The sequence below is a fragment of the Eucalyptus grandis genome, chromosome 8, assembly GCF_016545825.1.
Source record: "Eucalyptus grandis isolate ANBG69807.140 chromosome 8, ASM1654582v1, whole genome shotgun sequence".
In the NCBI taxonomy this organism is placed as follows: Eukaryota; Viridiplantae; Streptophyta; class Magnoliopsida; order Myrtales; family Myrtaceae; genus Eucalyptus; species Eucalyptus grandis.
Window position 1 is genome coordinate 32802303 of NC_052619.1, and position 13515 is coordinate 32815817.

The 13515-nt window shown below is 39.6% G+C and overlaps 1 protein-coding gene across 1 annotated transcript; it reads left to right on the plus strand.

The window, feature by feature from the left end:
- Nucleotides 1–5128: 5128 nt before the first annotated feature.
- LOC104414111 (UDP-glycosyltransferase 91A1) lies at nucleotides 5129–6556 on the plus strand. Its single transcript, XM_010025130.3, has one exon. It carries the CDS (start codon nucleotides 5129–5131, stop codon nucleotides 6554–6556), a length of 1428 nt encoding a protein of 475 aa, XP_010023432.2.
- The last annotated feature ends 6959 nt before the right edge of the window (nucleotides 6557–13515 follow it).

A 13515-nucleotide genomic window follows, 5' to 3' on the forward strand; every position in this document is an offset into this window, starting at 1 on the left:
TCGGCCGACAACAAGTCGGTCGTGTTGCCAAATGGTTTTGAGGAACGAGTCAAACGGTGAGGCATGGTTTGCAAGAGCAGCTCAATATACTCACGCACGAGTCGAGGGGCGGGTTCTTGACTCATGCCAGGTGGAGTTCAGGCGTGGAGGCGCAAAGCTTCGAGAGAGCCCTACTACTTTTCACATTCTTGGCGGATCAAAGGACTGAGTGCGAGGTTCTTGGAAGTGAGACAGATTGGGTATTCGATACCGAGAAACGAGTCCGATGGGTTGGTCACAAGGCAATTAGTGGCCGTGTCGCTGAGGCTGGTGATGGTGGAAGAGGAGAGTAGGGTTTACCGAGAGAAAAAGAAGGAGACGAGGCCTATTTTTGGAGACAAGGACATCCAAAAACGTTATGTCGACAACCTTCTGAACTATTTGAAGGAGCACAGGCTTATGAACCGCCTAAAATCATATGGGATTTCCACGTGAGCCAAGAAGCTATGACGTGGTTTGAGCGTTCTTAGGCGTGCGTATCTTGTGCTTCTGCTGAGTTATTCAATGTTTGGCGAGACAAAGGTGGTTTGCGTCCTATGTGAAACCGAGTGTGCGCTTTCGTAAGGAAGAATTTTAAGAAGAAAGTAGTGTGTGCATACAAGGTATAATCAATCAATAATATAAATCATGGGTATATACTCCACATAACTTTATGTTTAAAATTTTGAAAACCATCGCTTTTAATTGACTTGCTTCTCCATAATGCCATGTGACGTGGCCTCTACACAAAACACCTTTTAATTAGGACTTTGAATATTCTTTGCCAAATAGTTTCTTGAGCAGAAGTATTATTTTGCAAGAGACGGAGATTTATACCGGAGGAGTTGAAGATTTGAAAGTCAACTCAAATGCGATAATGAAAATGCTCACCGCCCATTACAGTCCATTTCGGAATATAACAAATGTAACTCACGCTGAAAGTAATTCACTGAAGAGATAGAGAGGAGAACTTTAATCAAAGAGTACAAATCCAAAATATCATTAAAATACTCGCTCACCCTCAAGAAAACTTTAGAGGAGTTTACACATACTTTAACTTGGTACAACCTCCAAGCATAGGCATATCTCAAGACTCTTATAATACCCAAGACAAAATCAACAATCCTTAGAAGATATATATATAAATTGACTGTTGACACTACTCCAGGAATAAAAACATTAGACTGGAACCGGCGTTTTCAACCATATATTATTTGACCATATTGAAGCACAGAAACCCTTCAAAATATCTAAACAAAGTGATCCTTAATAGATGGACTTAACCTTTATGTTTGCATTGAGTGTTGACGAGGCTCTTGCTCCTCACTGACATTTTGTTGGGTATGGTAATACCAGTCCAATACCCTGAGTCCATGTACTGTCCCCATTCAAGGTCCTACCTGATTTGGGTCACATGTCCATAAAAAATCCAATTCCAAAATTCTCCCCCTGCCCCTCTCCTCTCCTTTCTCAAGCTTCTGCACACAGACCACCCACCCTTGCCACCACGTGCCCACCGCCTCGCGACGGCCATCTTTAGCGGATTGTCATTGGCCTTCGTCAGCGGATGCCGTCGCTTGGATTGGCACGCTGCTTGTCTGACCAGCGGCTACCCCATCACTTTTCTGTGGCTAAACTGAACCTTCAATCAACCAAGGATAGATCGCATAACAGCAAAGCTGTTCAAGAAATGATCGATCAGAGAAAGAGTGAAGGAGGTGCTAGTAGTGTTGAAATCTGAGATTCAGAAAGCTGGTTCGCAACAATGCATGGATGTGTTTGGCGGGTCAACCATGGTTGCACCTTCATTAAGTTTAAAAGAAGTGCTTCATCTTTGTCAAAATTATTTTACTCGGTTTGAAGATGAAGAGGTGGATAAGTTAATGTTAGAAATCCTCAATTCTAGACCAGGCAGTGAGCTAGCAGTGGAAAGAGTGGTCACAAAGAGGTCAGATAAACGAGGTTAACCAATTATACAAATAGTGATCAAGTTTCTCGACCGAAATCATCAAACGTTCAAACTGCTTGTGACTCGAAGTGGGGAGTGGCATAGGCCCAAAGTACAGAAGTAAAGGGTGCCCGTATCAAAGAGGCTTAGTAGGGTGCACCGACCAGCCAAAGGCCATCAGGGCATAACAAAGACTCAGTAAAGGAGATGGCAAAGAATACGACAGGCCGAAAGAACGAAGAATGTGGTAGTGAAAGGATGGGTAGAAAAAGGCTAGCAGGATGCTGGTGAGGGTTTGGGCCAATCCAAGCGGGGAGAGGTCATAAGGAGCTACAGTTTGGCACCCTGCCAGCATTAGCGAAGAAAAAAGAGTGATTTGGTTACTCTTTCCCCTTCTGCCAAGAAGACTGGCTCTCACTCATTCTTTGAGGCCTTTGGATTCACACCCCCCCCCCACTCTCTCCCCCACTCTACACCGTGATCCTCCCCCTCCCTTCCTCCCCTGCTGTCACACCGTCGACGCGCTGAGAACCGAGGGCGAGGCGCCGACAAGCCGATATCCAAGCTCAAATCGTGCCAAGTGTTGAATATCTGCTCAAGCGAAGCTCATCCAGTTCTTTGCTTGAATTCGTTCGGAGACGACAACCGCGCTCCATCAACCCATCTTTTGTAGCACTAATTTAATGCACACAAAGGCTGACTGGGTTGGAAAAATATTGAGAAAACATCTTAATATGGCACGAAACAATAATAATAATAATAATAATAATAATAATAATAATAATAATAATAATAATAATAATAATAATAATAATAATAATAATAATAATAATAATAATAATAATAATAATAATAATAATAATAATAATAATAATAATAATAATAATAATAATAATAATAATAATAATAATAATAATAATAATAATAATAATAATAATAATAATAAGGTATTCGGATGCAAATGACTAAAGTACTAACACAAACTTAAACTTAAGGTTCCTACCAAAAAAAAAAAAAACTTAAGGAGCAATTACAAGTGATTAAAAAAAAAAAGTTAACAAGAAGCAAAATTTGAGTTATCAAAGAGCCACCATATTCTGTAATAGCAAATATTTCATAAATAACTAATATAGACAACTGACTACGAGTTTCATGTCTTTTATGAGAGCCATCATCACCAACCTGACCGATGATGTGGATTTTATGGTGATTATATTAATTAAGTAATATAGCCAATGGAATAAAACATTAAAAATCATCACAAAAAGTATATTTTTTGTGTACCGTGATTGCAGATATTTCTTAAATAAATGAGCAAACAATCACCAAAGTTTTATAGATATATAATCGTCACCATAAATTTTATGACTTTTTCTATCATAGCATCATCTTCAGAAATTAATCCCATCTTCTTTTATTCCTTATTTTGTCTAACAAAAATAAACTTATCTCACCAAGTTCACTTCTGTTTGGGAGAAAAAAAAAGTGTCACAAATGTATCTACCAACTTATTCTTGAAATTTGTCTCTCGATGTGACAACTTAATGAACCGATAGTCAGTCAATCAAATGAAAGGGGAAGGAGAGATAAGAGATCAACAATCGAATTCAATCCCAAAAAATTGTGGTGTAATAAAAAAAATATGCTATAAGACAATTGTGCGGAGGGAATTATTGAGCGGAAAATGGCTAGATGATAATCTATTTAATGTTCTCCATGAGAAGATCTCTCGCCCTAGGATAGGAGACCCCGCCATGTCACCCCTATATTCCTTCTCTATTGGGAAAAAAAATAAACAGAAAATTAGGGGGTCTCACAATGATGAAGGTAGATATCACGTCAAGATTTTTAACCTTAGCTACCATCAGATAAGATAAATATAGTGACTTCCCATGTTTGAGGTAAATGAGGATAGTTGAAAATCCCATTGCTAAGTTGGCTTGCCTTTAAGCAATTGTAGACAACCCCAAGCCAACTCAATATCTCTGGTAAAAAAAAATGTTAAATTATGTCTCAAGTTTGAGCTCATTAGACAAATATGCATAAGTATGGCCAAATAAACAAAGTTCATGGGAGATTTGTGATGTCTTTGAATTTTGATCAGCCATTAGTCCTAGCTCCATGCGTAGAAGGAAGAAGCTAAAGAAAGGCGCATGAGTGGTTTAAGTTCTTTGACTTTCAGGTGGGCAAGCGAAGTCAAAGAAGAGTGATTTGCCTCAGCCGAAAGGGTAGGCATCCACAATCTTCTGCATTAAATAAAGAGACCCACAGCCTGCAGCACATGCCTGCAGCACATGCATGAAGAAGAACCCTATAGCGTTGTCTTCTCTCCAGCAACAAGAGTTTTGAAGACGGCGGCCCACCTCATAGGCACGCGTTATTATCACTCATCTATTCTGCCTCATTGAATGCGTGCCCATGCACATGCACGATCTGCATGCATGCCTACAAATATGGTGGGCGTGGGTGAGGATTGTGGGCTTGTCTAGTGGGTGCCTGTGCTGCATTTAATGAGACCAATTACTTTCATTTTTGTCCTGTTTTTCTGCTCTCCTTGCTAAAAGGAGAAGACGTCTGAAGATGCAGAGAGAGCAAAAAGGAAAGAGCTCGAGAGAGAGTGAGAGGCGTGAGCTTAGAGAGGTTTGCGCAAAGTCAAGTCTATTGAGTTGAGTTGTTAAACACTGTGAGTATTGGGTATAAAGTAGGCTGAGAAACACTTTAGTGTATAAGTGATTGTAATTCTATAATTCTCCGATTTATAGTGAATTATTTTACTGGCTCTCTTTGTGGACGTAAGTTCTTATATTCGAACTGAATCATGTAAATTTCTGATGTCCTTTTATTGTTCCTCATTTTATTTTTGTCGATTTCTATAGCTTCCGATATAATTGCAAAATTACAATATGCTTCTGATGCGCCACCTATTCTAACAAGAAGATCTCTAGCAAACACGACTTCCAATGCCTGCAACATAATTAATTAAAGAGTCCGAAAAAAGATAACGTAAGATAATGCATTGCCACAAACGTCATGGATGACAAAAGTTTCTTGAATGATGCTCTATTTATAGAACTTCATGGTCTTATAAGCTCACAAACTTGTCAATACCCAGTACAGCGTTGTAGCTTCTGCTGAGCTCTCCATATTTTCGTCTATTGCGAAATGGCCGAAACACGTGACAGTCTCCACATAGTGATGCTTCCATGGTTAGCCTTTGGCCACATGATGCCATACTTGGAGCTAGCCAAGTTGATGGCCGGAAAGGGTCACCGGATATCGTTCCTATCAGCCCCGAGAAACATAGATCGCATCCCTAAACCCCCTTCAGACCTCGCCTCTCTCATCAGCTTCGTGAAGCTCCCCTTACCAGCCGTCGAACACTTGCCAGAAGGCGCCGAAGCCACCAGCGACTTGCCCTACAACAAGATCCAATACCTCAAGAAGTCTTACGACATGCTCCAAGAACCCGTGGCCCAGTTCCTCGAATCTTCGGATCCCGATTGGATCATGTACGATTTCGCCCCGTATTGGGCCGGCTCGATCGCTTCTAGGCTCGGTATAAGGAGTGTTTTCTTCAGTATTATGACTGGTGCCTGCTTGGGCTTCCTTGGGCCAGTATGGGCTTTAAAGGGGGGAGACTACAGAAAAACTCCGGAGGATTTCACGAAGCGCCCCAACTGGGTTCCGTTCCCGACAAGGGTCGCATTCCGCCACTTCGAGATCAAGAAGATTTTCGATGCGGTTATAGGCAATGCGTCGGGCGTCACAGATTTATATCGCTTTGGGGCAGGCCAAGAAAGTTGTGACATAATAGCACTTAGAAGCAGCTATGAGGTCGAACCCGAATGGTTGAGCCTCCTCAGGGATATCCACACCAAGCCAATCTTCCCCGTTGGGCTACTACCCCCACGCGATCCCGAGACGCGAGGCGAAATGGACTCGTGGCGGTCAATCAAGGAATGGCTAGATTCGCAGAAGAAAGGTACCGTGGTATATGTGGCATTTGGGAGCGAGGCCAAACCAAGCCAAATCGAATTGACTGAGATCGCCCTAGGGCTAGAGCTTTCGGGGTTACCGTTTTTCTGGGTACTCAAGACTCGGCTCGGCTCATCCGACACCGAGTCGGTCGTGTTGCCGAACGGTTTTGAGGAGCGAGTCAAAGGGCATGGTGTGGTTTGGGATAGCTGGGTGCCTCAGCTCAATATACTCGCGCACGACTCGGTGGGCGGGTTCTTGACTCATGCCGGGTGGAGTTCGGTGGTGGAGGCGCTAAGCTTCGAGAGAGCCCTTATACTTTTCACATTCTTGGCAGATCAAGGACTAAATGCGAGGTTCTTGGAGGAGAGACAGATTGGGTATCCGATACCAAGGAATGAGTCCGATGGGTCGGTCACAAGGCAGTCCGTGGCCGAGTCGCTAAGGCTGGTGATGGTGGAAGAGAAGGGTAGGGTTTACCGAGAGAAAGCAAAGGAGATGAGGCCTATATTTGGGGACAAGGAGATCCAAGAACGTTATGTCAACAACCTTCTCAACTATCTGAAGGAACACAGGCCTGTGAAACACCTGAAATCAAAGGGGATCACAATATGAGGCAAGAAGTTATGACGTGGTTCAAGTGTCCTCAGGAATGTCTGGTGCTTCTGCTGAGTTATTCAATGTTTTACAACAAAGGTGGTTTGCTTTGTACGTAAAACTAGATGTGTTCTTTTGTTACGTCAAGGAGAAAGTGGTTTATGTATCAATCGCTCAATGGACAAAGCATAATTGATCAATAATCATATTGTTTGCAATCCAAAAAACTATTGAGTTTGAATTTTGAATTCTCTTACTTTTGATTGACTTACTTCTCAATATATCAATGCCATGCAGCTACAAAAAGTACCTTCTTCGAATTGGGACTTTGGATATTCTTTGCCAAATAGTTTCCATGAGCAGCACAATTATTTTTCTAATGACATAGATTGATACTGGAGGAGTAAGAGATTTTAAAGTCAACACAAATGTGACAACTAAAATGCCCACCACCTATTGAATCCACCTCAGGATATGGAAAACGTTAGTCAACGCTTAGAGGAATCCGCCAAAGAGGTCAAGAGTTAAGTTAAAACGGTAATCAAACAGTTCAATTCCAAAGTACCGTTAAAAACCTTCAGTGAACCTTACAGGATTTTATATAGACTTAACTTGAAACAACACTCGTAGGCATGTCTCAATACTCTTATAATATTAGTTTCCCAAACAAGAACAATCCTTATACAATATATAATAGAAAATTGACTCTTGATTGGACTAGACATTCGTTAGATTGGACTCAATAAAAAATTCATTAGTGATGCTTCCATCGCTGGCCTTTGTCCACATGATCCCAGCCAAGTGGATCACCAAAAAGCGTTACCAGATACCATTCCTATCAAAGCCCAGGAACATAAATTCGTTACAAACGAGACTTTGACAAAGGATAAGGCACTAAAAATTTTAAAACTTATCACAAAACTACAATTTGTCTTAAAACTTGTGAAAAGTGTAATGAAATCTTGAAACTTTTCAAATTAGTATGATTGAGTCCTTCCATTAACTCCGTCAAACTTGCCTAACAAAAAATGTTGAAGTGGCTTATTTTAATCATTTCTCTCTCTTACACAACAATTAGTCTAATTAAAAATATCCACATATGCAAAACCATGACGCTTTGTATAATTCACTTATCCAAAACGATGTCTCTCCCTCTTCATAGTCGAACTTCGTCCCCTTCCTTCCCCAATTGAGGACACGGTTCGAACGTGAAGCCCCAAACTCAACATCGTCTCTGGAACATCTCTTCTTCTTCCCAAATTGAAGTCTTCTGACCTAACCTCCAAGCTCAACGTTGTCTCCCTCTCTGAACGAAATTAACACTCGTCTCCTTTTGAACCCTAAGCCCCAAATCAAGTTGATGATTTGGAGTTCTCTTGTGATTTAGGTCCCCTCGAGAGTTGGAATTCGACACCCATTGTAATCTGAAGTTCATAGAGTTCGAGTTTAATGCCCATCGCAAGTTCGCATTCTCTTCTTCGTTGACCGTGAGTTTATGCAAAGACCCATCGCGCGGTAGTCTCAGCGGCAGATCACATGGCATTGACGACGAAGATGGCGATGGTGACTATCTCTACTCCTCACGCAGGTAACGCATTGTTATCTCAATTTGAGCTTGATTGGAGTTTATAATTGTCATCATCTTACTGTAGTTGAGAAACCACAAACTAATGGTGGAACCAAAACCACACTACCCGCAAACCAATATTGGTGTCTGAGCCAGGTATGGTAAGGTTTGTATAAAGAGCCAAGCAAGTTTGGTTGGTTTTGGATATTTTTCCAAACCATACCTTTTAATAAAATGAAAGCCAAAGTCAAAGTTAGAGCTAGAGTCTTGTTCGGTTGGCTTTGCGCATTTGTCCTAACCGACTTCTACTAAAGTCATGCAAGTACAATTTCTAATACTAAAATTATGGCCAACGTTGCCTCACAAAAACTATCCATCTCTACTTTTGATGGGAACAGCTATTGACTATTGGACCATTTTGTTGGTGTTAGGGAAATCCCTTATGATGTTTTGAAGATGACAAAATAAATCAAAAGCTACTAACATGTTTAATGGTTAAGTAATAGACCATGCAGATGATAAAACATGTAAAGGATATTGTCAAAGTGTGAAGACGATCAGAAGACTGAACGGAACATATGCCCAAAGTATATTCTGAAGATTTCCAGACTTCTATGTCAAAGTCTTAAAACTGCCGGACTTTAGTGTCAAAGTTACGTTTTACATCGAAGTCCGTTTATTCGACAAATTCCGGACGTAACGTGAATAATGAACCGGAAGACGGACTCTATCTTTGAAGCTGAACAGGAAGACAGACTCTATGTTGGAGCTGAACTTATTCGAGACGGTGTTCGAGACCTTAAAGCTAAATCTGTTCGAAGCGGAATATGTTCGGACTTCATTGCAAAGTCTATCGCACTCGGACTCAGATTGTAAAGTCTATTGTTCTCGGACTTTACATCCGAACTCGACGTAACGTAACTCAAGCCCAATCATATAACGGCTAGTGATCTGGTTTTGATTCCACATCAAGATTGATTTGATTGACTCAATCTATTTGATTGACAATTGGATCTTGAGGACAAGATCTTTCTATACAAAGAAGCTTTACTTATGAAAACCAAGATTCCGTTTGTATGGGCGATCGGAATCAATTTGGGATTCTACCTTTGTCACTCAACGGCTACCAAATCTTCTAGATACAGAGCTGTCCAATGGGTATATTGGAAGACGATTCTCCGGGATACTGTCCAACAGGTAGTTTGGAAGTGGAGGAGTATTTAAGGAGATCATGGACCGATGAGCAAGTAAGAGACAGAGCGTAGAATTTATAATTCCAAAGTCTGAGCGACCTTCGATCATACACTTGTCTTTGGAGAGCTTAAACGTTTGTGATCATGAGAGAAATACCAAAAATAGTGACTTAGTGAGATAATGTGATCTACTAAGTGTTTGCACTCGAAGTTGTAATCTCTTATTGATTGCATAGTGGAATCCAGCCAAGAAGGCCGTTAGCGTGGGAGAGTGGACGTAGGCTTGGATTAAGCCGAACCACTATAATTTATGTGTTCTTATTCTTTTCCCTAACTCCTTTGTTTGAAGTTTATTTTATTCCGCATATATTTGCCAAGATTTAGTTTAAACACCTATTTACCCCCCTCTAGGTGTTAATACTAGCACTCTCAGATGGTTCAAGATATATGGGCCATTGTTAAAGAAATATATAAAAGACTTGAAAGAAGATGCAAGTGTTTCAAGATATATGGGCCATTGTTAAAGAAATATATAAAAGACTTGAAAGAAGATGCAAGTGTTTCAAGATATATGGGCCATTGTTAAAGAAATATATAAAAGACTTGAAAGAAGATGCAAGTGTTTCAGTATTGTAACTACAAAAGGATGCAATGGCTCTTGGAGCAAACATCGCAACCAAAAAAGGAAAGTTTGGGACACATTATAAGTTAAATTTCAAGGAAAGTTTTGGACATTATGAAACATGCTTGGAGTATGACGAAAAATAGGGAAGTGTTATAATTTTTGTACAGTGCTAACTTTGGTGTTGAAACTTTTTGTCAAATCATTTAAATATTATTTAATAAAAGTCACTTAAATGCCAACTTCAATTCAGGATGCCGGAAATCTGAATGTTTTATCAATTGCCTTGATCAACGTGCCTAGTTAGCATTAGCCCTAAACAATGTTGTCTAAATATTTTGCTCAAATAGAAACCTAATTTAAACAAATCAAGCTAGTTCCCTAAAAATCTTCAAACCCTAATCAGAAACCCCGAAATTAAGAGCTATATTTTGCAATGGAGAGCGGAAGCCGCACAAGTGGCTCAAATTCATTTCAGCAAGCAATAGGTTTGTTTCAATGTGGACAAAACACTCACCTTTTCCCTTATGCAAGATTCCTCCCTCGGGCACGAAGCCCCAATTTCTTTCCTTTAAGCACCAAGCCCTAATTCTTCCCTTCGACCACATGCCCTAATTATTTCTATCGCCGGTCGAGCGAGTGAAAGAAGATGACGATGGTCGAGTAACCAAGTGAGACAGAGACGACATGCAAGCAAGCGAGGGTGACCAGCGACTTCGAAGAGTGAGCGTGAAGTCAAGGAAAAGACAACGGTCAGGGATAGAAGTTTAAATTGTCACTGTTTTTAAAGCAAAAACAAATTTATGGTCGTATTCTTTATGTCCTATTAGGGTGAATGTGGAATCGATCTTTCTGCAAATGACTATAACGCTGAGTCGTGTTGGTGAAGTTAAGAATAACCAAGAGTACGAGAATACAAAAAGTATTGCTTTCTTTTTGTTTTTTAACCTTTCTTGAGCTTGAACTTTTCCAACTTCAGTTCTAGGTTTATATATTTCTGGGGTAGTAAGATGTACCGCTTTCACATTTTTTTTTTAATTAATTTGTAATTTTCTAATAACTTGTTAGTCGCAAGATTATATACTTGACTCTTGGACCATGTCGTCACTTCCTGTTTGTGACATAACTGCACATTGTCCTTCATGTGTTTATGCATCAGATTTGCTGACAATAATGATGAAGCTAAATTTTCATAGAGAAATAGATACATTACTCGAACTAGTGAGTACCACACCTCATTATTATTGAAAGGGACACAACGTATAGACCTGAATTTCCGACTTGAGATTAAGCGAAAAGTACTTTTCTTAAACTAGAACGAAAATACCTTCGTTGATATATTAAAATTAAGCTCCTAGGTTCCTCGAGATTTATTGATAAGAGGATGTGCGATGACTAGCTGTTTCATCATGAATGATTGTTGAATTAGCTATATCCCATCGTAGTTTGATTAAGCGTTAGACTACGGTGCACTTTGACTTTGTTGAAGTTTTGAACGATTTTTCTAGAAAAGCCTAGTAGACTCTACAAGCTTCTAGACTAATGCGTGGTGGTTGAAGATTGTGGCCAAGGATAAAAACAAGAAGAAAATCTAACCGGAGCCTATAAGTAGGCTTGGATGCTCGTTCATGTGTTCACAAGAAATCAACCAGAAAAAGCTACAAACACACGTGCGCACACTTTAATATCAACGTTTATTCCATATACCAACACCAGAAACTAAGGGCGTGCATGTTTATGTTCTTTTTTCTTGTTTATGAATAAAAATTTTGTTTTTTTTGTTCCCGAGAAAAAAAAAAAAAGAACAGAAACGCGTTTATTTGCGTTTTTGTTCAAAATCTTTTTTTTGTTCCCGGAACAAAATTGGAATGGAAATAAGGAACAAAAAAAAAAAGTTATTTTTTTGTTTTAGAAACACTTTGAAGAATAATTTTCTCTCTCATTTCTTTTCTTCTTCTTTTCTTCTTCTTTTTTCTTTGGTCGAGGCCGGCGACCTCGCCAAAGCATCGCCAGCCCCTGGCGAGGCTCGGCCTCACCGCGCCAGGGGAGGCTCAGCCTCGTCGTGGCTGGGCGAGGCTGCTGGCCCCCGTTGGCCGGTCGCCAGCCTCGGCATGGCCGTCAGCCGATCGCCAGCCTCGGCATGGCCGGCGACCGATCAAAAGAAGAAAAAAAAAAGAAAAAAAAAAAGAAAGGAAAAAGGAAAAATATTTAAAAATATTAAAACATTAAAAGAAACAAAAAAAAAAGAATATAAATATACCAAACGTGTTTCTATTCATTTTTTATTCCTGAATAAGTTTACCAAACGCGTCTTTCGATAAAAATTGTTCCGCAATGTAAATGATGTTTTCTATTTTTGTTAAGAACAATTTTTTAACAGAAACACAAACAAACGCACCTTACAGACTTGCAATAAATGAATGTGACTTTACTATCTTAAGCTCTAATTGATTTGTATTTACACCTGATTGAATCTCTGTGACAGTCTCTCATGACACTAAGTTGGCTGTTGAACTCTCGATATACATGAGTTGTTCGAAGACTATTAAGAGAGTGACATCGGATGTTTTGATCTATGCTGAGTCGTTCCAAGTTGGCCTTGGACACATGCATAGGCTCAGATTGGAGTGGAAAATAGGCCTAATTCATACTTGTATAAGATTATATAATTCTGAGTCTTTTACCGTTTTTTTTATCCGAGTGGGTGATTTGGGTATATGATGTCCGGATTGGATTCGATCTATCGTGTATGGACGATTTATTTTCTAGTGGTGACAAAACCTATCTTTAGAAATTTGAGAGTTTCTTGAAATTTACAGTTTACTATTAAGTGACTCATCAACACCGGCCTTTGCGGGAAATTTAAACCGTAGCAAATGCCATTAGGACTGGCTACAGAGGCATATTAATGACCAGTTCTCAATTTAAGTAGCTTACCTAGTCTATTTAATCTGATCATAATGGTGTGATGTGAAGTCAGTATCATCTTCCTATTGCTTTAGAGCAATTAGAAACTCCGAAAAATTAAAAAGTGTCGAAAGAATTCAAAAAAAAAAAAAAAGTAAAGAAGAAGATGAAAGTCTGTGCATACGCAATTTGTAAAAGTGACGTAACATTAGAGTTAATTGATCATGTCGTGTTACTTCATTCGTTTGTCAAATCGTTATCTTCTCATCACGACAGCCTAGTTGTGGTATGCGATTAGGTTTTAGTTGTCGAGGTGAGTACGCTAAATTCATTTAATACATCGAGAATAGCGGAAGAAAAGGGAACATGGACATTGAGTCCGAGCAAGAAAGTTTTGCATAGACTTAGTCCCCATGTTATATGATAAACATAATCATCCACAATATTGAAATTGCAAGAGAAATTGTATTTTCAATGGAACCAAGTGTAGGTCACATAAATTTTTATGGCGTGATTGATTTGATTTGGTGGACTCATCAATAAATAAATTTGCTCGATCAAAATTGGATCAATTATGGAAAATTGCTAGGGCACATATTTTCTAGCAGATCCAGGTAGATTGATGGCTTGACTGACAACTGATCGTTCAAAAACTAGTAATAGATATTTTGTTTTCGCGTCAAAGACT

What these genes read in the sequence shown, in the direction of transcription:
- LOC104414111 (XM_010025130.3), top strand. Translation starts at nt 5,129, where the DNA reads ATGGCCGAAACACGTGACAGTCTCCACATAGTGATGCTTCCATGGTTA.